Source organism: Scyliorhinus torazame, chromosome 10, assembly GCF_047496885.1.
Source record: "Scyliorhinus torazame isolate Kashiwa2021f chromosome 10, sScyTor2.1, whole genome shotgun sequence".
Lineage (NCBI taxonomy): Eukaryota > Metazoa > Chordata > Chondrichthyes > Carcharhiniformes > Scyliorhinidae > Scyliorhinus > Scyliorhinus torazame.
Genome location: NC_092716.1, coordinates 205,299,123 through 205,324,854, shown reverse-complemented (window position 1 = coordinate 205,324,854; position 25,732 = coordinate 205,299,123). Strand labels below are relative to the sequence as shown.

Genomic DNA, 25,732 nt, shown 5'->3' with positions numbered 1-25,732 from the left:
TGACGGGAAGCTTCCGAAAGTTCCCGCTCGCTACTACACTTTTTGGAAGAATCGCGCCCAAGATCTTTCCCCACTAAAAGAGTGGGGAAATAAGAGATAAATGGTCACACTGCTTCCGAGTTGATGCATCATGCTACAACTCGGGGCAATGTTTTGCTCAGGGAACCCTGAAACAGTAAAGGCGAACTATTAAGCCGCCTTAAACACATAGCCATTTATTATTTACATCTGACAAAACCGCTTTGCATATTATGAATATTAACATTTGAATATGAAAAAAATCATAAAGTAAGAAAGCTGCAGTACAACAACTACGAACAATGATACTTCAGAGACACGAATAATGTTTTTTTTTGTTGTGGCCCAAGGTCTGTCTGTGTGCAGTTAACCGGTTGTTATGTGGCCTCTCCACACACAGCGGGTTCAGAGGGAAAGGGGCCGGTCATTCCTTGTTCCCATCGTATCCAGACTGCCAGAATGGAGAAAAAGGTGGCCAGGGAATTCAGGCATAAGGTAAGGGAACAAAAGTAGCCAACTGAAAACTATTCCGCTTTAACTTCTCGAACACTTTTCTCCTAATGTTAGCTAATGCGTTATGTGTTGTTCTTCCGCGAGGAAGACTTAAGATCCTTCGGTTGTGTGAGACTATGGACCCTGTAGTATCAATGACAGGTGGGGGGAAGGGCACTTAATGTTTCTTTCCCGAAAATGTCCCCAAATTCATTAAACTCTGCCATCGTGGTGTCCGAACGTTGTGTGGAATAAAGCACCTTAGCAGGAAGTTTTATTTTGTTCATGTAGCAATTGTTCTGTCCAGGGATGATCTCACTCTGCCCCGGAGTTCAGCGCCATCGGGTAAAGCCAGAGAACGCAGTTTTATAAACTCCTGGCTGGTGCACTCAGTGTCGTGAATCCATTGAAATGCGATATCCTAATGATAACTATTGAGAACTGCGAAAATCCTGCCAATTGCATTCAGACACAGGTTAAGGCGTCTGGGCTCTTGATATAGATTGGTAACATTATACCTCAACAAAATTCTTAAAGGGGCATTGCCTTCGAGATTCCTGTTGTCGCGAGGAGGCATGTAATAAATCGATACAATCAGTTGAAGGAAGTTAAATTATGTCTCGATCAAAAATAGTATAAGATTAGTTTTTATGTAATTTCTTGATAAGTTAAATGTCCTCGCATTGAATCTTCTATGTGGAGGTCATGGGCTGGATTCACCGATTTGGAGTCTAAGTGCGCCGCCGGAGTAGGAATTGTGGCGTTTTACGACAGAAATATTGGCTCCAAATTCTCACCAATCTAGCAGCCACACCGAGTGAAACTCTCGGCTCCTACAACAAAAACGGCTGGAGAATGGGCAGGTCTGTGGCCACGCATTTGCACAGCGGCGAACTGCAATGGTCCCACTGTAAAACATGGCGCCGGCCGTGCGCTGACCCAACCTGCCAAATACTGCCACCCTGGCAAACCCCTGCCATCCTCTGGCCACCCACACCAGTCCCTCCTGCCCTCGTGGAAGACCCTCCGGCTTACAGCATGGCTCTCAGCTGAATGTGGCGGCACTGGACACAGTCCGCAGCCACCACGCCGGGTTCCTGAATGCTGAGGCGACAAGTGAACCGTGCCATTGGGAACTCGGCCCATCGGCGGCGGTGAATCTCAGATGCCCGGAAAATAGAGGGTCAGGCCCGCTAATGAGATGCCAACGGCACTTAAACGCCGCGCAGCGAGCAACGTATTTACGCCATTTTCGGGGTACCAGAGGTTTCCGATTTGGCGTCAAGCTAGCGCCTACCGGAGACTATTCCCCGCCCAATCACGTTTTGCGATTTCGGTGTCAGCCGCCGGTGAATCCCGCCCCATGTATTTAAACTCGTAAAAGGATGAAGTTAATTCTGTCAGTATTCAGCCCCATAACCAGATTGGTTTGTATCAGTTCAGTTCCTGAAATGGCCAGGCCAGGTGCTAACTTTGTTACCATAGGGCCTAATGCCAATTGAGAGACTTATTTTTCAAGTAGGTTTTCGATTTCTATTTCAGTTTTGACAAAAAGTCACCCAGACTTGAAATGTTAGCTCCCCTCTCCACAGATACTGTCAGACCGACTATTGTCCAGTACTTTCTGTTTTTGTTTACATTTTTATTTTGGTCCCTAATATGTGATGAATTAGTTAATTCCAGCCAAGAAAGTAGATTTGGGCACTACAGTTGATCCCAGTGTCACTTGATTGCATAAGGAAGATCAGCTACCTTTTCCATTTATGGTTGTTGGCCAGCAAGCATTGTTAAAGTGTATGTTTGCAGACATAAGATGGAGACAGAATCAGTGCTGTTGATCATATAGTCAACTGACACTCACTGTTAATACACTGATTAATCGCAATTTGGACAGTGTACCAAACGTGTTTGGTGTCCGTAGCATGTTACTCCAGCCAGGAGCTAACTTTAGAAAAGGAGAAAGGATGAGGAAAAACAACAACAGTCTACTGCTGTGGCTCCAAAATGTGGAATTCCCTCCTGATACCTCTCCGCCTCTCTACCTTGCTTTCCTCCTTTAAGGCACACATTAAAACCTACCTCTGCTTTTGATCATCTGCCCTATTTCCTTACCTGGCCCAGTACTTATTTTGTTTTTTTAATATAATGCCATTGTGTTGGGCTTTTTTTAGGCTAAAGGTGTTTGATGCTCGATCAATAACTCCAGAAGCGAGATTGGAGACAATTGAAGGCTTTATTACACTAGATGTTTCCCCCAGCAGCACAGGTACAGAAAGCAGCTGCTGGGGAGACACGGGCTCTTATACTCCGCCTTACTGGGCGGAACCAGCAGGCAGGCTTGACCAATGAAAACAGTACCTCGTACACCAATGGTCTTACAGCATTACAGGGTACCGTAATACCTCTAATACCGACTACCACATTCACCCCCTGTTAAAAAAAAAGTCCGGCAGGGGTGGTGGCCTCGCATTACACAGTGGTAGAGGTTAAGGTTATGGAGGTACCCGGTATACATCAGTACAGTGGTTTTGCCTCGTTACATTGCAACTATTTACAAAATTTATTTACAGTTCAGAATGAAGCAATTAGTCGATCGGGGGCCCTGGTCGTCCTCTGCGATCATCGTAGCTCAGGCGGTGATGCAGGCGCCGGCTCGGCATCTGTGGCTCCGGGAGCATGGCTTCAGCTTCTTCGGCAGCTTCATCACCCCTAGACGGGACCGGTGGGAGGACCGATCCACCTGGGAAGGGGGCGGCTGTGGGGTGCGCCGGTGGGAGGGAGGGTGGGATTGGTGGTGGGAGTGTGTATGGGGATCCAGCGGACGCCAGGTCCCGTAGGGAGACCGTATCCTGTCGGCCGTCGCAGTACGCCACGTAGGTGTACTGAGGGTTAGCATGGAGGAGATGGACCCTCTCGACCAATGGGGCCGACTTGTGCCCCCACACGTGTTTGCAGAGCAGAATGGGTCCAGGAGCTGCCAGCCAGGTTAGGAGCGAGGTCCCGGAGGAGGACTTCCTAGGAAAGACAAGGAGACGTTCGTGAGATGTTTAGTTGGTCGTGGTACACAGCAGTGACCGGATGGGGTGGAGGGCATCCGGGAGGACCTCCTGCCAGCGGGAGACTGGGAGATTCCTGGACTGTAGGGCCAGTAGGACGGTCATCCAGACTGTTCCGTTCACCCTCTCTACCTGTCCGTTTCCCCGGGGGTTGTAACTGGTCATCCTGCTCGAGGCAATGCCTTTGCTGAGCAGGAATTGATGCAGTTCGTCGCTCATAAAGGAGGATCCCTATCGCTGTGTATGTAGGCGGGGAAACCGAACAGCATAAAGATACTGTGGAGGGCTTTTATGATGGTGGCTGCGGTCATGTCGGGGCAGGGAATGGCGAATAGGAACCGGGAGTACTCGTCAATCACGTTTGGGAAGTACGTGTTGCGGTCGGTGGAGTGGTGGGGCCCTTTGAAGTCCATACTGAGGCGTTCAAAGGGATGGGAAGCCTTTATCAGGTGCGCTTTCTCTGGCCTGTAGCAATGCGGCTTGCACTCTGCGCAGATTTGGCAGTTCCTGGTGGCTGTCCTGACCTCCTCGATGGAGTAGGGCAGGTTGCGGGTTTTAATGAAATGGAAGAATCGAGTGATTAGTAAGTGGTAGAGCCGCCCATCTGCTTCGAAAGCAATGTATTTGCGGTCGCTAGGGCGGATGGGGAGCTGGTGGTAGGCGGACTTTAGATCCACCGTGGAAAAGACCTTGAGTTGTGCGATCCTGTTGACCAGATCGGATATGCGGGGGAGATGGTATGCGTCAAGCTGCGTATACCTTTTGATGGTCTGGCTATAATCGATGACCATCCAATGCTTCTTCCCGGTCTTTACAACCACTACTTGAGCTCTCCAGGGACTGTTGCTAGCCTCAATGACACCTTCCCTCAGTAATCGCTGGACCTCCGACCTAATGAAGGTCTGGTCCTGCGCACTGTACCGTCTGCTCCTGGTGGCAACGGGTTTGCAATCCGGGGTGAGGTTCGCCAACAGGGATGGCGGATCGACCTTGAGGGTCGTGAGGCTGCAGACAGTGAAGGGGGGTATAGGGACGCCAAATTTAAAGGTTAAGCTTTGGAGGTTGCATTGAAAATCTAACCCTAGGAGTGTGGCAGCGCAGAGGTGGGGAAGGACGTAGAGCTGGTAGTTTTTAAACTCCCTTCCCTGGACCGTGAGGTTCGCTATGCAGAACCCCTTGATCGCCACTGAATAAGACCCGGAGGCCAGGGAGACTTTTTGTTTAACTGGGTGAACGGGGAGAGAACAGCGCCTTACCGTGTTGGGGTATATGAAGCTCTCCGTGCACCCAGAGTCGACCAGACAGGATGTTTCATGCCCATTGATAAGCACGGTCGTCGTTGCAGTCGAGAGTGTTCGGGGCCAAGACTGGTCTAGGGTCACCGAGGGTGAAGTTGGATGTTCTCCTTGGGCGGTGTGTGGTCATCCAAGTCAGGGTCCTGAGAGTCCAGCCAAGATGGCGGCGCCCACTAGTCGCATATGGCTGGGGCTGCACAAGATGGCGGTGCCCATCCATCACACGTGGTGTCCGAGAGACAAGATGGCGGCGCCCAGAGGCCACACGTGGCCCTGAAGGAGGAAGATGGTGACGCCCGCTGGCCACACGTGGCCCGTGGAGAGGGTTGTGGTGGCGGTCCCGATTCGCCTCCGGAGACCGCAGCGACTGCCCGGGCCTGGCATACCGCCACAAAGTGGCCCTTTTTGCCGCATCCTTTGCAGAGGGATGAGCGGGCCAGACAGTGCTGTCGGGGGTGCTTGGCTTGCCCGCAAAAATAGCAGCGGGCCCCCCGGGGTTGCCTGGCAGTCTCGCAGCACAAGCTTGTGGGTGATGGGGGATGCATTGGAGTCGGTCCGGGGGGTGGGGGGGTTCCACACTGCCCAAGGGGCTACCGCGCGGTCGGGGACGCAAGCACGGGCGTTTCGGGAGGCCACATCCAGGGAGTTAGCAAGGGCCCGTGCCTCCTTGAGGCCTAGTGTTTCTTTCTCCAGCAATCGCTGGCGGATTTGGGAGGACAGCATAGCTGCAATAAATGCGCCCCGGATCAAAGGTTCTGTGTGGTCGCTGGCCGAAACCTGCGGGCAGTTACAGTTCCTCCCCAACACCAGGAGCGCACGGTAGAACTCCTCCAGCGATACCCCAGGGATTTGTCGCCTCGTCGCTAGTAGATATCGGGCGTAGACCTGGTTTACAGGGCGAATATAGTGTCCTTTCAGCAGATTCATTGCGGCCTCTAAATCGTCCGCATCCTCGATGAGAGTATAGATCTCTGGGCTCACCCTCGAGTGGTCCTCCGCGGGTGTAATTGTGGCCGTCCTGAGATATCCATTGAAACACGCCAGCCAGTGCTTGAAGGTTGCCGCTACGTTTGCCGTGTGGGGGCTGAGTTGCAGACACTCTGGCTTGATTCGGACCTCCAATCTTTAAAATCTAGTGTAATAAATTGATGCTCGATCAATAACTCCAGAAGCGAGATTGGAGACAATTGAAGGCTTCATTACACTAGATGTTTTTCCCCAGCAGCGCAGGTACAGAAGGCAGCTGCTGGGGAGACACGGGCTCTTATACTCCGCCTTACTGGGCGGAACCAGCAGGCAGGCTTAACCAATGAAAACAGTACCTCCTGCACCAATGGTCTTACAGCATTACAGGGTACCGTAATACCTCTAATACCGACTACCACAGCGTTGTAGAACTACAAATTGTTGTTGTAATTCATATTGCACCAAATTTTATACACATTTTTGTTTTGTATAAAGGCTCCAATCTTGAAAATGAAATGAAAATCACTTATTGTCACAAGTAGGCTTCAAATTAAGTTACTATGAAAAGCCCCTAGTCGCCACATTCCGGCGCCTGTTCAGGGAGGCTGGTAAGGAATTGAACCGTGCTGCTGGCCTGCTTGGTCTGCTTTCAAAGCCAGCGATTTGGCCCTGTGCTAAACAGCCCCTGTATTCTTCCTGCTGTATTCATAACTCCTTGGTAACTTGCAAAAGTAACCATTCTTCATGTACAAACTAAATAGTGGGTTTCAGTAAGCTTTTAATTAGATGTGGTGTTGAGTCTAAGATCAAATTTATTTTCACTTGACATCTACATATGTGCATCTCCTAGCATGAGTCACTGGATAATAAGTGCTAGAGTGGGAAATTTGGCGGATTTCCCACTTTTCCCCATCTATTCAAATTGATTGTCAATTTCCCATGCTGCAAACTCAGAGCAGCTAATTCAGCACAATGATTTACCCTGAATTCTTTGTAAACTGTACAGGGGAAGGCGGTGGCGTAGTGGTATTATCACTTGATTAATAATCCAGAGACCCAGAATACTCCTCTGGGGGCTCAGGTTTGAATCTCACCAAGGCAGATGGTGAACTATGAATTCAATAAAAATCTGGAATTTAATGTCCAATGGTGACCATGAAACCATTGTCGAGTGTTGTAAAAACCCATCTGGTTCACTGATCCCCTTTAAGGGAGGGAATCTGCTGTCCTCGCCTGACCTACATGTGACGAGATCCACAGCAATGTGGAAAATTAGGGATGGACAACAAATTCTGGCCTTGCAAATGATGCCACATCCCATGAAAGAATAAAGAAACAAAGGCATAGTTCACATAGTACATTTTAGCTGATCACTTTAATTTTCTAAAGCAGTCAGGATGACGGAGAGATTATATAGGTTTCTTCATATCTTCTGGCCGGGCATGCCTGCCCCGCTGGAGAAAATGAAATGAATTGCATTTCATTCCTTTTTCTTATGTGGCTTTGGGAATTCAATAATTTGGAATGTGATGGTTGTATGTTTAAAGACAAATAAACTATTTTAAAATGGAGATTGCAGAAAGACAGATTGGCTGAGTGATGGAACTAAGCTTTGTGACATGCTGATTAGCCTGGCAACACTGTAAACAAATGTTTACCAAAGGCAGGTTGGTAACAATGGAAGACAGGGTACCAAAAGTAAAGATGGTAAAAGTTCAAAAGAAAAGATGGGGTGAATTTCACATTTGCCTTCTAAAAGGTGAACATGTAATAACGGTAATTAAGAGTGACTTCTGAGAAGGTTCGTTCAGATAAGGGAAGATTAAAGTGAAAGACTGTATATTAGAGGCAAATTCACCCTATGCAAGGAAGATGTTTTGAGAGCACAGCCCACAGCAGCAAGCTGTGTCCACTCCCAGTGCCTGGAGAAAGTCTGTTTGAGAAGCCAGTTGTCTCTATCCTCAATCTGAAACAACCACAAAAGATATTGCTGGATTTTGTTTATATCTTTAAAACATCTAGGATATTGTTTGGAGAGGTTTAGCTCTGAGGTTAGGGAAATAGAAGGATTTAGAATTGGATAACTTTAAAGGTACTGGACTGGATTCTCCAGTTCCCCAGCTGTGTTTTTCTCGACAGCGCGCTACTTGCTGGCGGAGGGATTCTGTCTTCCCGCCACTTGTCAATGGGATTTCCCATTGAAACCACCCCACACTGCCGGGAAACCCACAGGCAGGGTTGCGTTGCCCACGGGAAAAGTGAATCATATCGGCCGGAGAATCCCGACCACTGTGAATACTGTGTAGTTAAGTGAATTCTTAATTGATTTTCTTGTGTGTTTTACTGTTTAATAAATATTTATTTTAAATTAATCACAAACCCATTTGTCAAACTTGTGGGCGTGACCCCGTGCGGGTGGGTCGCGGGCGGGTGTCGGGAGGGTCGCGGAGCCATCAGTCGCGGCGCTCCCGGTCACGCAAATCTCTGTGCAACAGCCGCAGCAGCTGGCTGTTAATAACGCCGGCTGCAAGTGGCCTTCAAAATGGCCTAGAACATGTTAAAAAAAAATGTGGCCGCACTGCACATGCGTGCCAGATAATCGGCCGCTTTTTTAAAAACGGTTGCAGCTTTTTGTTTTACAAGTTCGGGGGGAGTTTTATTCATTTATTTTATTCATTTAATTTTTTCATTTATTTTATTCATTTTATTTTTATTTTTTTTACAAGATCGGGGGGGTTTTATTTGATAAAATTTTACAGGAAAAAATTGCAGAACTTTGGATAGATGGAAATGGAAGGCTTCACCTTCATTCTACAGGTTCCATTGGAGGAGCCTGTACGAGGGCCAAAGGCACCCAAAACCATTTCCTCCATTTTTGTCAGCAGCAAACAAGGTAAGAGAAAATGGTGGGGTCGCGCAGGTCGGCCGGCGGGGGTCGCGAAGCTCGGCCTGGTCGGGTCCCGAAGGTTGGCCGGTTGGTAAAATGGGTCCCCGGAAAGAAAATTTCAAGAACACTGTGATAGATCACAGCTGCAAAGTAAAGATCAGACACACAATCCTCCAACATAGTGAAATTCTGCAAAGTAGTAAAATTAACTGTGAAAGTAACATCTCGCAACAATTGAGCCAAATCCTATTCCACAGTTAGACAAGAAATCAGCTGTGATGTTTCAGTGCCTGTGGGAATTTCTGAATATCAATCCTTAAGCTCCCTCACTTGCTAATGTCCTGCTTTCACTATTGAGTTCCCGGAAACCCATGCACCCAGTCAAATCACAAAAAAATAGTATTAAATTTGCTCCTCATCAGCTATTAACATAATAACAACTTGCCACTACCAAGGGAGTTGCTCCAGTCAAATTTAGAAGTTGATGGGCTGGATGTGCTATCAACTTCTGCACTTTTAACCCCAACCCCACTGCTCCCAAACATACTCACTATTGCAAGTTACAATTTCCTCAGAATTTTTGCTACATTCAATTTAGACCTGAGACAAATGCCATGGCTTGTGACAGCAGAATTGTAATTAAGTTCTTGGCTCTTTATTGATCTTTTTTTATAACTAACATCTGCTCCTTCATTATGCAAATGAAAAGAATGCACAATAAATTTGCCAGTTCTAGCAGAAGGTCATTGAGCTGAACTATTAACTCTTTGTTACTCTGACCACAGTTGCTGCCTAACGTGCTGCACATTTCCAGTGTTTTTCTTTTTTTGTCATAATTTTCGTAGCCATTTACTAAAGAAAAATTCTATGGCATGTGCTGCCATAACATGTAATCTGTCAATGTTCTCTGTCCCTAAGACTAAAATTTGGAGCATTTTTTTCACAATTTAATAAACATTATAAAATTCAGGAATATGCCAGTTAACTTTGCATACTCCTGAATTGTTCCAGTATCTATCCCCCTCTTCCCACTATGAAAGCTGAATGAATCTGTTTCGCCCCTGGAGATATTCTGCATTTCCAGCAGAATGCATCAGACTTGTCCTCATCCCTGTGGTCCATGTCCAGTCCAAATCACCGAAGGCGTGATGTAAGTTTGCATTAAAGAAAATATGCAGAAACTGATGGCTGCATCTCATTCTGGTGGATCTGACCAATCTGTAGTTACAAAAGCAAAATACTGCCAACCCTGAAAACTTGAAAAAGAACCAGAAAATGCTGGAAATACTCAACAGGTCTGGCAGTATCTGTGGAGAGAGAGAGAGACAGACAGACTTAACATTTCAGGTTGGTGACCTATTTTCTGTTTAGCTCTTCCTACCACATTTAGTTCAGTACCCAGTCAATTAGTCATGATGCGTTACCAGTCAGCTAACTTCCATTGCACATTCATTCTAACATTCTAACTACTCAGGCTCCAATCCATTCATATGGTCCCAGTCCACGTTGGCTACTTATATTTTCTGCACCCGGCAGATCCTGGGCAGGATTCTCTCAGCCCATGCCAGGCTGGAGAATCGCCGGGCCGGGCGCGAATCGCGTGATGCCGCCCTGATGCCGGTCCGCCGATTCTCTGGTGAGCGGAGAATCGGCGCCATTGGCGCCGGCGTGGTCGGCGCGGCACCAGTCGGGAGCTGCTCTACGCGGCCCCTCACCGCGATTCTCCGCCCGGGATAGGCAGAGTAGTGGCAAGACAAATCCGAGTCCCGCCGGTGCCGTCCACGTGTGGTCTTACCCAGCGGGACCTCGACGTGCATCCTTTCGGGGGCGGCCTGGTAGTTGGGGGGCGGGGGGAGGGTCTGACCCCGGGGGATCCTCCGCTGTGGCCTACCGATCGGCGGGCCGTCCACCCGGGCTGGGGCCTCTTTTGCTCGGCTCCGGTCCCTGTAGCCCTATGCCATGTTGCGTCGGGGCCGGCGCGGAGAAGGAGGCTACCGCAAATGCACGCATTCGCGCCGGTCGCACACGCATGTGCAGACCCGCGCCGCACATTTGACGCCAGTATTGGCAGCTGGAGCAGCGTGGATCGCTCCAGTGCCGTGCTGGCCTCCTGTAGGGCTCGGAATAGCTTCTCCTGGGGGCTTGTTGACGCCGGCGTAAAACACGACGGCGTTTAAGACACCGTCAACACTTAGCCTCAGCATCAATGAATCCAGCCCCCTGTGTCCTGTCTGAAGCTAAAAGAAACAAATTTATGTCACTCTTTTTCTGACCCTCCCAACTTTCAGGTCATCAGAGCCTGAATCACTTGTTCTTTATCCCGCTCTGCTTGCAGGACTTACACGCATTGAAAGTAATGGACTGCCTCTTGAACACTAACATTAAATGCCAGACCAATTTTCACTAACTATAAAATACACCACTATAATAAATGTCAAACTGTATGATTAGTGTAACATAACTACAGAGACTCCAGTGACAAAAGACATTTCAAATATTTATAACCTTCAGTTTTGACCAAGCATGTTATTAACAAAAGACACACTGTAAATTTAATGTCTTCGTTATCGCAGAAGGAAAGTGGCGATGACTTTGCAATTTATACACCACATATTGCAATTCTATAAAAGCCAAAACAAGAAAGAAACAAAAACAGATTTTGATGGCAAATTTATAAAAATCTACACCTGATATTAGTGCAGATGTGAGTCCAGAAGTAGCCTGAAATTTAATATGAGAAAAGATATTACATAGGATATATGACACAAAACTGGTCATTTGGCGTAACTAGTCCATGTTTATTCTCCACTCGAGCCTCCTCCCATCTTTTCTCAGTTAAATCCATCATTGTAACATCTATTCACTTCTCCCACATATAGTTGTCAAGTTTCTGTTAATTCCATCTATATTATTCGCTTCAATCATTCGCAGTGCTAGCTAGTCCCACATTTTCACCACACTTTGGGTGAAGAGGTTTCTTTGAATCCTTTATTAGATTTCCTGGTGACTACCTTATATTGATGGCCTTAGCCATGCTTTTCTGTGAAAGAGGAAAAGTTCTGTGAAAAAGGAGGGCTGTGACCAGTGGTGTTCCACAGGGATCAGTGTTGGGACCTTTGCTGTTTGTAGTATATATAAATGATTTGGAGGAAAATGTAACTGGTCTGATTAGTAAGTTTGCAGACGACACAAAGGTTGGTGGAATTGCGGATAGCGATGAGGACTGTCTGAGGATACAGCAGGATTTAGATTGTCTGGAGACTTGGGCGGAGAGATGGCAGATGGAGTTTAACCTGGACAAATGTGAGGTAATGCATTTTGGAAGGGCTAATGCAGGTAGGGAATATACAGTGAATGGTAGAACCCTCAAGAGTATTGAAAGTCAAAGAGATCTAGGAGTACAGGTCCACAGATCACTGAAAGGGGCTACACAGGTGGAGAAGGTAGTCAAGAAGGCATACGGCATGCTTGCCTTCATTGGCCGGGGCATTGAGTATAAGAATTGGCAAGTCATGTTGCAGCTGTATAGAACCTTAGTTAGGCCACACTTGGAGTATAGTGTTCAATTCTGGTCGCCACACTACCAGAAGGATGTGGAGGCTTTAGAGAGGGTGCAGAAGAGATTTACCAGAATGTTGCCTGGTATGGAGGGCATAAGCTATGAGGAGCGATTGAATAAACTCGGTTTGTTCTCACTGGAACGAAGGAGGTTGAGGGGCGACCTGATAGAGGTATACAAAATTATGAGGGGCATAGACAGAGTGGATAGTCAGAGGCTTTTCCCCAGGGTAGAGGGGTCAATTACTAGGGGGCATAGGTTTAAGGTGAGAGGGGCAAAGTTTAGAGTAGATGTACGAGGCAAGTTTTTTACGCAGAGGGTAGTGGGTGCCTGGAACTCACTACCGGAGGAGGTAGTGGAGGCAGGGACGATAGGGACATTTAAGGGGCATCTTGACAAATATATGAATAGGATGGGAATAGAAGGATACGGACCCAGGAAGTGTAGAAGATTGTAGTTTAGTCGGGCAGTATGGTCGGCACGGGCTTGGAGGGCCGAAGGGCCTGTTCCTGTGCTGTACATTTCTTTGTTCTTTGTTCTTTTCTCTGAGACAGACAGATGCTTAATGTAAAGGTAAAGGGCGGGATTCTCCATCCCGCCGCACCAGTTTTCTGGTACGGCACGCCCCTGCCGGCAGTGGGATCCTCCATCCTGCCAGCCAGCCAATGGGGTTTCCCATTGTGGGCACCCCACGCTGTCGGGAAATCCTTGGGCGAGATTGCGCTGCCGGCAAAGCGGAGGATCCCGCCGACGGAGAATCAGCACAAAGACTCAAAAGTGCATGTTTAAAGAGAATCAAAGAGTGTGAAATAAGCAGAGACTGTCCTAGTAAAGACTTAGAGGTTGATTTTAACCATACTCGTCCAGTGGAAACCAGAAGGGCAGTTACGAAAGTTACTGACCTGCTCATATCTCTTTGACGAACATTGTCTGTTATAATCCCTGGGTTTCTGAAGATGAATCCGATGCCTGTTTAAAGCATTTATGCAATTTGGGGTTATATTATAGCAAACAAACCCTGATTGCTTTTAAACTGAGGCCTAAGTGAGGAAGCTGCCATGGCTTTCCTGTAGTCAGATAAAATGCTTCAGGTTTATTGAAAATCTTTCTTTCAGGAACAGCAGGAGTGCTTCTCTGGGGTACACGCAAAAAGAAAGTCTTCTCTGGCTTCCTCCATCCCCTACCCCATATTCCCTCTTATGGCACAATCCTGAAACACCTCATGGCTTATCTACTTGCAATAAGTCTTGCCATAGTGCCAATGAATGATCTTCCGCTATCACGCATCTGACAGCTGCTTCCTATCAGCCAGCTGCCTGTTTCAGGGAGTGCCAAGGTGCCACCCTGCTCAGAGCCCGGCCAGCAAGGGGCCTCCGATGGCCTGAGAGACCCTCCCGCCCTGATACCGTTATGCTTGGTCCACGTTTGTGTGGACCACTGCTAAATGGCCCCATGGCTAGGTCTCCCAGGCGTGGGCGTTGGTTCCCAGTTCCCGGGAGAAGCGGCCGCAGGCATAATTAAATGAGCCGTTAATCTTGCGAGGGCGAGATCCAGATCACAATGTCTCTCGCAACATCTCGTTAGATATCACAAGACATTCCGAGCGTTGCAAATCTCGCAAGAGGCTTCTCTCGAGATTTAACGGCCTTGTCATGCCACCAATTCGGGTGCAACAATGCCATTCGATCGCTATATCCAAGACAACATTTATATAGCTCCTCAAAGTAGTCAAATATCCCAAGGTGCTCACACAAGCATTATAAAGCAATAAGGCAGGTGATATTATGGAGGTTGAAATAGAAAGCCAATGTGAGGGAGAGAATGAAGTTGGATGCTCAGCTCGGGTTGAATAGGACGTTGAAATTATAAACAGTCTTGATGAAACCGAGATAGCGTCCGGGGAGAGAGAAAGAATCAATGGTTTTGGCAGGGAGATTGTGGTATGGATCAAGGACTAATGGTTTTACTTGGAATGTCAATAATGCGTGCTCCATAAATTTAAAATTGTTATTCAGAAAGGGAATAGAGAATTTAAAGGAAGCCTCTTAACACAAGTTTAGTTTTGAGTACGGAATGTTTAGTAGTCAAGGAGGAGTCCAGAAAGGAAAGTCAAACAATGGTTTATTTCCAAAAGGAAAGTATTTACAAACAACAGTCCCAAGTCCCAGCTGTGACCACTCTGCAGCTCGGCTCCAATCTGGGCCGGCGTTGACGGCAATGAATTACCTCAGCGATGGAGCTCATATTCCACTACGCTCAACAGGGAGATTAAGCGGGTCGTCACTGTGGGCCTCGTGGGGGTTATTATATCCCTCCAGCCTGAAGTCCTTACTCCCTCTAAAGAAGGGAGTGCAGCAGGACAGCTACTGCTCTTTGCCCGTCGCAGCACCTCCTGTGGCTTTGGGGCAGGGTCGGGGTGTGTGTAGCATGTCGGTGAACGTTTTTCCCTGATGACCATCTGGGGGGTACCGCTGGTGACTGATCCCTGGTAAGGTCACTGTCAGAAACCTTGCATGCTTGGGTCTCCATCTCAAGTCCACCACTTCTTGCATCGCGGTGTTGGGGCCCCAGGGTGGGGGGGGAGGGGAGGCTACATCCCCAGGCCCACATGTGCCGGGTGATGTGGCTGGAAGATGGTTCCTTTGGTAGGGTGTGTTCTAACAGTCGCCTCCTGCTCCTGAGGTGAGAAAGGTACTTCAGTGCTGTCCGTTCGCGAGTCTTTACTTGGGCCAAGACTGGTCTGGTCTGTTTTATCACTGTCCCTGCAATCCAACGGGAACTATCCCTGAAGTTTCGGACGTGCACCGCATCCCCTGCTTGGAAACTTCTGGTCCACGTCCGGCTGCCTTGGCCTTGCCTCTGCATGTCCTGACCATGTTGCACTCTCCCGCCAATATCGGAGAACGTGAGGCTGAGGCAGGTCCTGAGCTACCGCCCCAGCAACAGTTCCGTCAGTGCTACATCAGCCGGTAGGTAAACAAAAATCATGCTGATCTGGTTTCCACGGATCCCGCCATCTGTTTCTTCATTCCTCGCTCAAAGGTCTTTATCATTCACTCGGCCGGCCCGTTCAAAGAAGGGTGATATGGGGCCGAGTGAATGTTTCTTACCCTGTTTGGCTTCACAAAGCATTCAACCTTTTCACTGATGAACGGGGTACCATTGTCTGTAACTAACAGCTTTGAGATGCTGTGGGTGTAAAAGGAGAACGGTAGCTTCTCAACAGTAGCTGTCGAAGCGGTGGATGACATCTGATGGACGTCCAGCCACTTGGATTGTGTGTCTGTCACAAGTAAGAACATGGACCCTTGGAAAGGACTGGCAAAATCGGCATGTGCGTGAACCCAAGGCGTGAACCAAGAACAGGTTGGCCACACAAATAGCTTCTGGCCAGCATCTTCATTTTCAACACCCCTAGGTGTCCGTTGTGTAGATCCTGGAGTATGGCATGTCTGCCCTGGTTTGGGACCACGACGCAAGCTCCTCAGAGGATGATGCCATCTTCCGCGCTGATTTCCTGCAACTTAGCTTTGAAGATCTGTAGTTCTTCATACAACTTTCCTTGTTGGCCCCCACTGTAAGACAATGTGGCATACGTTCGCCAATGCTGAGTCATTTTGCATCCTGTTGTGTCTGGGCAGCAGTGACCGGCAAGGTGTCAATGAAGTTACGTATCAAACTGACTCTGCCAGCCCTTGGTGGGGATTGGGGGGGGGGGGGGGGGGGGCGTGCCAGCAATGGGAGCCTGTTCAGCACGTCTGCATTTACAATTTGTGTGCCTGTGCAATGCTCAAAGATGCACTCGTACGGCGTCACCAATGGGGCCATAGCTGTATCCAGGCAGATGCTATTGGCGGGATTGCTTTGTCCTGTTTAAAAAGCCCTAGCAAAGGCTTGTGATCTGTCACAATGATGAATCGTTGCCCATGCACGTATTGAAGAAATGTCTTCACCGCGAATACTATGACCAGCCCTTATCTTTTGACTTGGGCGTAATTGCGTTCCACCACGGCCAAAGCCCGTGATGTGTATGCTATTGGTCTTTGCCATCTGTCAGCCATGCGGTGGTATAACACTGCCCCAATTCTGTTAGGCGAGGCATTGCAGGTCACCAAAAGGGACTTGGAGAGGTTGTAATGCGTCAACAAGCCCAACGACGTTAGCTGCTGCTTTACCTGGCGAAGGCTTCCACCTGTGGTGCTCTCCATGCCCATTCCTGGTGCTTCTTCAGAAATGTGTGTAGTGGGGCGAGGATGGTCACTAGGCCAGGAATACATTTTCTGAAATAGTTTATGAGACCAAAGAACAACAATCTGTCTCGTTTTCCGGAGTGGGCGCTTGCTTTATCGCCGGCACCTTCTCAACCTCACCACGAGAGGTGTAGGCCGTCTCGATCAACTCGATCCCTCCAACTTCCTTGGCATAGAAAACACACTTGACCTTCATGAGGCAGATGCCCGTCTCGGAAAGCAGGTGGAGGACTTATAATAATAATAATCTTTATTGTCACAAGTAGGCTTACATTAAAACTGCAATGAAGTTATCGTGACAAGCCCCTAGTGGCCATGTTCCAGGTCCCTTTCCATGGCTCCAGTGACCAGGATGCCATACAAATAGACCGCCATGTGCGGTAACCCTCTCAGAATACTTACCATAACGTGCTGAAAAATGCACAGGCCGATTATACTTCAAATGGCAACCTCATATATTCAAACAGGTCCCTGTGGGTTTTAATGGTTACATAAGGTCATGAATCAATGTCCAACTACAGCTAAATATAGACATGACTAATATGAAGCTTGGAAAAGGAATGGCACGCAGCTAACTTTGTGTATAGGTTTTCTATCCACGGCATTGGGTACCTGTTTGGCAGGAAACCTTGTTTACGGTCAACTTATAATTTCTGCACAGGCGTACCGTTTTGCCAGATTTTAGTACCGGAACTACTGGTGTTGCCCAATCAGAAAATTGTACTGGCCGGATGATACCGAGGCCTTCCAATCGGTTGAGTTCATCCTCGACTTTCGCCAACAACGCATAGGGGACTGGGTGGGCCCTGAAGTATTTTGGCTGGACCTCAGGGTCCACATATATCTTCATTTTGGCCAGGCCCTCCTGGAAGACTTTCGGGTACTTCCCCAAGACTTCGTAAAGTCCTCCGGTGCCTATCCAGAAGATCTCTTGTCAGTTCAGCAGATGTCCAGCAGGAGATGTTGTAGCCAATCACGGCCCAGCAGACTCGTTCCGGGGCCCCACATTGTTAATAACTGCAGCCTAAAGGACTGCTGCCCATAAGTAACTGGGGTTATTGTGATGTCTGTTATGCCTAGGGTTTCCCCCATATAGGTTGCTAGTCGTACCTTGGTGTCCCATAAGCCCAGTTGTTGAATTCTAATCCTGATTCTCTTGAAGGTCTGCATCCCTATTACTGAAACTGCAGCCCCCGTGACCAACTCCATCTCTAACGTGACAGTTCACCTGGCAATAATCCTTATGGTGGTAACTCATTGTATGGCAATGCAAAGCAGTTGCATACTCTCGTCATCATCAGGCTGTTCTAAATGGAGGGCTGGCATCTCTCTTGGTTGGGGCTGCGAGTTTGCTGGCTGATCTGTGGTTTCTTATCCCTGCAGTTTCGGCGACCACATGTGCCGCACCACCTTTGATCATCCCTCCATTGATTCCGGGGTGGCGCCCCGCCTGGTTGCAGTGGTCCTTGGTCAATGGGCCTTATTATGATGGTGTTCAGGCCAGGGTGGAGTTCCAGGGTCCCGCTCCTTGGGGCCGTTGTTCATCTGAAAGGGGGGGTGTCCTACGCTGTTTACCTCCATCCCATAAAAGAAAAAGAAAAAGCATACAAAGTGGCGAGAATTAGTGGGAAGCTAGAGGATTGGCAAGCCTTTAAAAGCGAGCAGAGGACAACTAAAAAAGCAATAAGAGGGGAGAAGATGAAATATGAGTTCAAGCTGGCGAGTAATATAAAAGAAGATAGGATGAGTTTTTGTCAATATATAAAAGGTAAGAGAGAGGCAAAGAAAGACATTGGACCACTGGAAAATGTGGTTGGAGAAGTAATATTAGGAAACAAAGAAATGGCAGAGGAATGAATAGTTACTTTGCATCAGTCTCAATGGTGGAAGATACCAGCGGGATGCCAGAGCTTCAGGAAAATCAGGGGGCAAAGGTGAGTGTAGTGGCCACCACTAAGGAGAAGGTTCTGGGGAAACTGAAAGGTCTGAAGATAGATAAATAACTGGACCGCTGGGACTACACCCTAGGGTTCTAAAACAGATAGCTGAGGAGATTGTGGAGGCATTGGTGGTGAACATTCAGGAATCACTGGGGGCAGGGAGGGTCCCAGAGGACTGGAAAGTGGCTAATGTAACACCGCTGTTTAAGAAGGAAGGGAGGCAGAAGACGGGAAATTATAGTCCGGTTAGCCTGACTTCGGTCATTGGTAAGATTTTAGAGTCTGTTCTTAAAGATGAGATCGTGGAGTACTTGGAAGTGCGTGGTAAAATAGGACTGAGTCAGCACGGCTCTGTCAAAGGGAGGTCATGTCTGACAAATCTGCTCGAGTTTTTAAAAAAAAAATCTTTTTATTGGCTTATCTCATATTTATAAACAGTTGTGACTAATATACATTGCATTTTTCTTGCCGGCGCTAATTTGCTTTATTTTACAGAGAGGTTTGTTTTGTCCTTCATTTTGACTAACTGCACGTACATTTTGCTGCCCTCTGGATCGGTCTTTTTTTCTCTCCCCCCTTGCGCAGTCCTTTGGTTCTTCATCTTTTTTTTTCCCCTGGCTTACTCCTCGTTGCTGGCCTCAAACAGGTTTTGGGACAGGCCGACGAACTGCCCCCAAGTATCCAGGAAGTCTTCCTCTGACCCTCGGATGGCGTACTTAATCTTCTCCAGGTGGAGAAATTCCGAGAGGTCAGCGAGCCAGTCTGCAGCTGTGGGTGGTGCTGTCGATCACCAGCCGAGCAGGATTCTCCGGTGTGCAATTAGAGAAGCGAAAGCGAGGGCATTGGCCCTCTTCCCCATGTGTAGCTCCGGCTGCTCCGATACCCCGAAGATTGCCACTATTGGGCATGGCTTCACCCTCACCCTCACAACCCTGGACATTGTATCGGAGAAGGCTGTCCAGAACCCAGCAAGCTTGGGGCAAGCCCACAACATGTGGGTGTGGTTGGCCGGGCCCCTCTGGCACCGCTCACATTTGTCCTCCGCCTCCGGGAAGAACCTGCTCATTCGGGTTCTGGTCAGGTGTGCTCTGTGCACTACTTTGAGCTGCATTAGGCTTTGCCTTGCGCAGGAGGAGGTGGAGCTCACCCTGCTCAGTGCTTCGCTCCAGAGTCCCCATCCTACCTCTGTCCCCAGTTCATCCTCCCATTTTTGTCTGGTCCCGTCCAGTGGTGTTCGGGCTCTGTCCAGTAGCTGTCCGTATATTTTCCCACATAGCACCCCCTTCTCGCTGCTTGTGCCTATCAGCCCCTCTAGTAGTGTGCTTTCTGGGGCCCCGGGGCACCCTACTGTCTCTTTGCAGAGGAAGTGCTTTATTTGGAGGTGTCTCAATTCCTGTCCTTTTGTTAGTTTCCACTTCCTCGTCAGTTCATCCAGTGTCGCCAGTCTGCACCCTACGTAGGAGTCCCCGACTGTCAGTGTGCCCCAATCCCGCCTCCATCTTTTGAAGGTGGTCCATCTTTTGAAGGTGGTATGTGGCTGGGGGGAATCTGTGATTGCCGCAGATGGGGGCCATAGAGGACATTTTGGTTATCCTGAAGTGCTGTCTCAACTGGGTCCACATTCTCAGCGTGGCCGCTACCACTGGGCTCGTTGTGTACCTTGTTGAGGAGGATGGGAGTGCTGCTGTGGCCAGGGTCCGGAGGGTTGTTCCTTTACAGGATGCCTCCTCCATTTGTACCCAATCTGTGTCGGGTTCTTGTACCCATCCCCTCACTTTTTCTGCCGTTGCTGCCCAGTGGTAGTATTGTAGGTTCGGTAGAGCCAGGCCCCCTCTGACTTTCCCTCTTTGCAGTGTCGGTTTGGGAATTCCCAGGTTCTTAGCCCCCACACAAACGCCATGATTAGACTGTCTACATTTTGGTAAAAGACCTTGGGGATGAAGATCGGGATGGATCTAAACAGGAAAAGGAACCTTGGCAGTATGTTCATCTTGATCGTCTGCACTCTTCCTGCCAGAGAGAGTGAGAGTGAGCCCCACTGTTGAAGGTCTGTTCTTACTACCTCCACCAGGCTGGTCAGGTTCCACTTGTGGATCTGTGTCCAGTCTCTGGCTATTTGGATTCCCAGGTAACGGAATGTGTTCTGGGCCGTTTTGAACGGGAGCCCCTTCAGCTCTGTCCCTCCCCCTTTTGGGTTCACTGGGAATGTTTTGCTTTTGCCCAGGTTAAGTTTGTAGCCCGAGAAGGTTCCAAACTCTTTCAGTATTTGCAGTATTGCCTTCAGTCCCTCCTGTGGCTTTGAGACATAGAGGAGCAGGCCATCTGCATAGAGTGAGACGCTGTGCTCTCTGTCTCCTCTCCGGATTCCCTTCCAGCTTTTTGCGTCCCGCAGGGCTGTCGCCAGGGGTTCGATTGCTAGCGCGAACAAGAGTAGGGACAGAGGGCAGCCCTGTCTTGTTCCTCTCTGTAGCTGGAAGTATTCAGAGCTGGTGGTGTTAGTTCGGACACTCGCTTTGGGAGCGTTGTACAGGAGCCTCACCCAGGTGGTGAATCCCGCTCCGAGCCCAAACCATTCCAGTACCTTGAGGAGGTAGCTCCAATCGACTCTGCCAAAGGCGTTTTCTGGTGTTCTCTGCCCAGGGGGTGTCATTATCACTTTCAGCAGCCGCCTGATGTTCGCTGTGAGCTGCTTACCCTTGACAAAGCCCATTTGGTCCTCTGCGACCACCTCTGGTACGCAGCCCTCCAACCTTTTGGCCAGGACCTTTGCGAGTATTTTCGCATCCACGTTCAGCAGTGAAATGGGTCTGTATGATCCACATTTCGTCAGGTCTTTATCTTTTTTTGGGTATCAGTGAGATTGTAGAATGTAGAATTTACGGTGCAGAAGGAGGCCATTCGGCCCATCGAGTCTGCACCGGCTCTTGGAAAGAGCACCCTACCCAAGGTCAACACCTCCACCCTATCCCCATAACACAGTAACCCCACCCAACACTAAGGACAATTTTGGACACTAAGTACAATTTATCATGGCCAATCCACCTAACCTGCACATTTTTGGACTGTGGGAGGAAACCGGAGCACCCGGAGGAAACCCACGCACACACGGGGAGGATGTGCAGACTCCGCACAGACAGTGACCCAAGCCGTAATCGAACCTGGGACCCTGGTGCTGTGAAGCAATTGTGCTATCCACTAAGCTACCGTGGCCTGCGCTAGCATGGGGGGGGGGGCGCAGGGTGCCCCCTGCCAGTGAGTCTGCGAACATGTCCCTTAGGTGTGGGGCCAGGACTAGTGCAAATTTTTTGTAGAGGTCCGCCAGGAACCCATCGGGTCCCGGTGCCTTCCCCGCCTGCATGGAGCTGATGCTCTCCATGATTTCTCCAAGGTCTATTGGTGCTTCCAGCTCCCCCCGTCTGTCTTCCCCCACCATTGGTAGTTCCAGTCTGTCTGGGAACTGTTTCATTCCCGCATCCCCGTCGGGGAGCTCGGAGGTGTACAGTCCCCGGTAGAAGGTCTCAAATGCCCGATTGACCTCCTGTTACCAGTCTGCCTCTGCTATCCTTAACCTGCGCTATTTCCCTTATGGCTGCCTGCTTTCTCAGCTGGTGAGCCAATAGGCGGCCAGCCTTGTCTCCATGTTCGCAGGAGGTCCCCCGTGTCTGGCGGAGTTGGTACACTGCTTTCTTAATGGATAGCAGGTTAAAGTCCATTTGCAGCTTTTTCCTCTCCGCCAGCAGTCCTACGGTCGGGGCCTCGGATTATTTTCTATCGATTTCCAGAATGGAGTCCATTAGCTGTTGCCTGACGACCCTCTCTTCCCTATCTCTACTTGCCTTGTAGGCTATGATCTCTCCTCTGATCACGGCCTTCAGTGCCTCCCAAAACGTGGAGGGTGAGACCTCCCCATTTTGGTTGTTACTAACGTAATCGCCAATGGCTTGCGATATTTTTTGGCAGAAAGCCTTGTCGGCCAGAAGGTCCGTGTCCAGCCTCCAAGTGGGGCGCTGGGCCCGGCCTGTCTCCAACATCACATCCATATAGTGTGGAGCGTGGTCGGAGCTAACGATCGCGGAGTAGTCCGTTCCCGTGATCCCTGGAAGCACCGATTTCCCCACTGCAAAGAAGTCGATACGGGTGTATACCTTGTGCACCTGCGAAAAGAATGAGAACTCCTTTTCTCCCGGGTGCAGGAACCTCCATGGGTCCACCGACCCCATCTGTTCCATGAAGGCCCCTAGCTCCCTAGCCATGCCAGACTTTCTTCCCGTTCTGGTCGGTCAGTATGTCCAGCACGCAGCTAAAGTCGCCCCCCATAATCAGTCGGTGTGTGTCAAGGTCGGGGATTTCCGCCATGGCCTTCTTTATGAATTCTCAGTCGTTCCAGTTGGGACCGTACACATTTACCAGTATGTCCGGTGCCCCTTCCAGGACAATGCTGACCATGGCGTACCTTGCCCCTGGGTCTGTAACTGTCTTGGTTCCTGTAAACCTCGTCCTTTTGCTAATTAATATTGCTAGCCCTCGTCCCGTAGCGTGAGTGGTACGTCTGTCCCACCCAGCCCTTCCTTACACGCAGTCGGTCCTTCTGCCTCAGGTGCGTCTCTTGTCGGTAGATTATGTCTGCTTTTAGGCTTCTTAGGTGGGCGAACACTCTGGATCTTTTCACTGGGCCGTTGAGCCCCCTTACATTCCAGGTAACATTCGTGGTGGGGGGTTTCTGACCCCCCGGTCCTGTGGGATCACCCATACTTACCTGATGGATGCGCCCCTGCACTCTGGGGTTTCCCTTTGCTAGGGGGCCGTCCAAAATGGTCAGGGTCACCGCTCTCACCATGGGGCCGGGCCCCAGCGCTCAAGGTTTCCCTTTGCCCAGGGGGCACCAATGTGCTGATAGAGTTCTTTGAGGAGTTAACAAGGAAGTTAGACAAAGGAGAACCAGTGGACGGGATTTATTTCAATTTCCAGAAGGCCTTTGACACGGTGCGATTCGGAGACTGTTAAATAAGTTAAGAGCCCATGGTAGTAAGGGTAATATCCTGGCATGGATAGAGGATTGGCTGACTGGCAGAAGGCAGAGAGTGGGGATAAAGGGGTCTTTTTCAGGATGGCAGCCGGTGACTAGTGGTGTGATCAGTGTTCGGTGCTGAGACCATAAAGTTTCACAATATACATTAATGATCTGGAAGAAGGAACTGAAGGCACTGTTGCTAAATTTGCAGATGATACAAAGTTCTGTAGAGGAACAGGTAGTATTGAGGAAGCAGGGGGGCTGCAGAAGGACTTGGACAGGCTAGGAGAGTGGGTAATGAAGTGGCAGATGGATACAATGTGGAAAAATGTGAGGTTATGCACTTTGGAAGGAGGAATGGAGGCATAGACAATTTTTTTAATGGAGGAATACTTAGGAAATCAGAAGCACAAAAAGGGACACAGGAATCTTTGTTCAAGATTCTCTTAAGGTTAACGTGCAGGTTCAGTCGTCAGTTAGGAAGGCAAATACAATGTTAGCATTCATGTCGAGAGGGCTAGAATACATGACCAGGGATGAACTTCTGAGGCTGTATGAGGCTCTGGTCAGACCCCATTTGGAGTATTGTGAACAGTTTGGGGCCCCGTATCTAAGGAAGGATGTGGCCTTGGAAAGGGCCTCGAGCAGGTTCACAAGAATGATCCCTGGAATGAAGAGCTTGTCGTATGTGAAGTGTTGGGTACTCTGCTACACAGATGAACCAACACGGTTGCGAATGGTACAACGCAGATATATTTCAAATATCTATTTACACTGGTAAACTGTTTACTGAGGTTTGATCATGACCCTTGATTCTGTGGACCTATTCCTAATTCTATCTTGTAGTGGCACTCAGCACATGGTGGATGTCTGAGTGGCATATAACGAGCTCTGTGGCCTGAGCCGTCTCCTGCTCGAGTGCCCAGGAAGTGTTGTGTTCCCTGTTTTGTACTGTGTATGCTCTTGCCTGTGATTGGCTGTCGTGTTGTGTGTGTTGATTGGTCCGTTGATCTGTCCATCAGTCTGTATGTATGTATGTGCTATGATGTTTACCTGAATATCATGACATCCCTCCTTTTTTACAAGAACATGTGCCGACGTGGTCATAAATAGAGATGTGTACTGAGTGTAGCTAAATGTGTGTGTGTGCAATATTTACAGCATGTTGTGTGTGTTGATTGGTCCGTTGATCTGTCCATCAGTATGTATGTATGTATGTGCTATGATGTTTACCTGAATATCATGACAGTATGAGGAACGGTTGAGGACTCTGGGTCTGTACTCGTTGGAGTTTAAAAAGATGAGGGGGGATCTTATTGAAACTTACAGGATACTGCGAGGCCTGGATAGAGTGGACGTGGAGAGGATGTTTCCGCTTGTAGGAAAAATTAGAAACAGAGGACAAAATCTCAGACTAAAGGGACGATCCTTTAAAACAGAGATGAGGAGGAATTTCTTCAGACAGAGGGTGGTGAATCTGTGGAACTCTTTGCCGCAGAAGGTTGTGGAGGCCAATTCACTGAGTGTCTTTAAGACAGTGATAGATAGGTTCTTGATTAATAAGAGGATCAGGGGTTATGGGGAGAAGGCAGGAGAATGGGGATGAGAAAAATATCAGCCATGATTGAATGTGCGGAGCAGACCCGATGGGCCGAGTGGCCTCATTCTGCTCCTATGTCTCATGGTCGAAGATCAGCCATAATCATATTGAATGGTGGAGTAGGCTTGATGGGTCAAATGGTCTACTGCAACTTCCAATTCTTGTGTCCTTGTACATGTTAAACTATCTGCCTATTCAGGTGGATGATTACGTTCCTATTATCACTGTGATGAGAGATGTTATTATTTCTAATATTGTTGGGGATTATTATGTGATTCTGTGCAGAAGGTTTGTGGGTCTATGCATGAAAATCATTTAAGCTGGGGCTGATTGTCTGGTAAGGTTTGAGACATGAAAGGAGTGTAGGTATTAAAGGTATGCATTTGAAGTCAGTATGGCCAAGTAAAATTTCTGTAAGTAAAGAAGCAGTGGGTAGAACTTTGCATTAGGAGATAAGTACGTGTTTGGAATTTTATCTGTTAATTTTCAAAGGGAAGTAATAGGTTTTACAACTTAGAAAGAGTCATAAATAAATAAGGAAAGGTTATTCAATTTTATTTTACCCGGAAGTGGGGCCAATAGGGAGTACATGAAAGATTTTATATTTTGGGAAAGTGGTGGGAAGGACTATGGAATTGAAGATGAAAGAGAAAAAAGT

General features: G+C 48.6%; 1 protein-coding gene across 5 annotated transcripts in view; it reads left to right on the top strand.

Moving 5' to 3' along the window:
* The first annotated feature begins 355 nt into the window (after positions 1-355).
* ush1c (Usher syndrome 1C) overlaps positions 356-25,732 on the top strand; it is a 420,683-nt gene continuing 395,306 nt past the window's right edge. For all 5 annotated transcript variants that reach the window (XM_072466296.1, XM_072466295.1, XM_072466293.1 and 2 more), the window contains exon 1: positions 356-513. In XM_072466296.1, the coding sequence (XP_072322397.1) occupies positions 478-513 (36 nt within the window). In that variant the 5' untranslated portion in view covers positions 356-477. The remainder of the gene's footprint in view (positions 514-25,732) is intronic.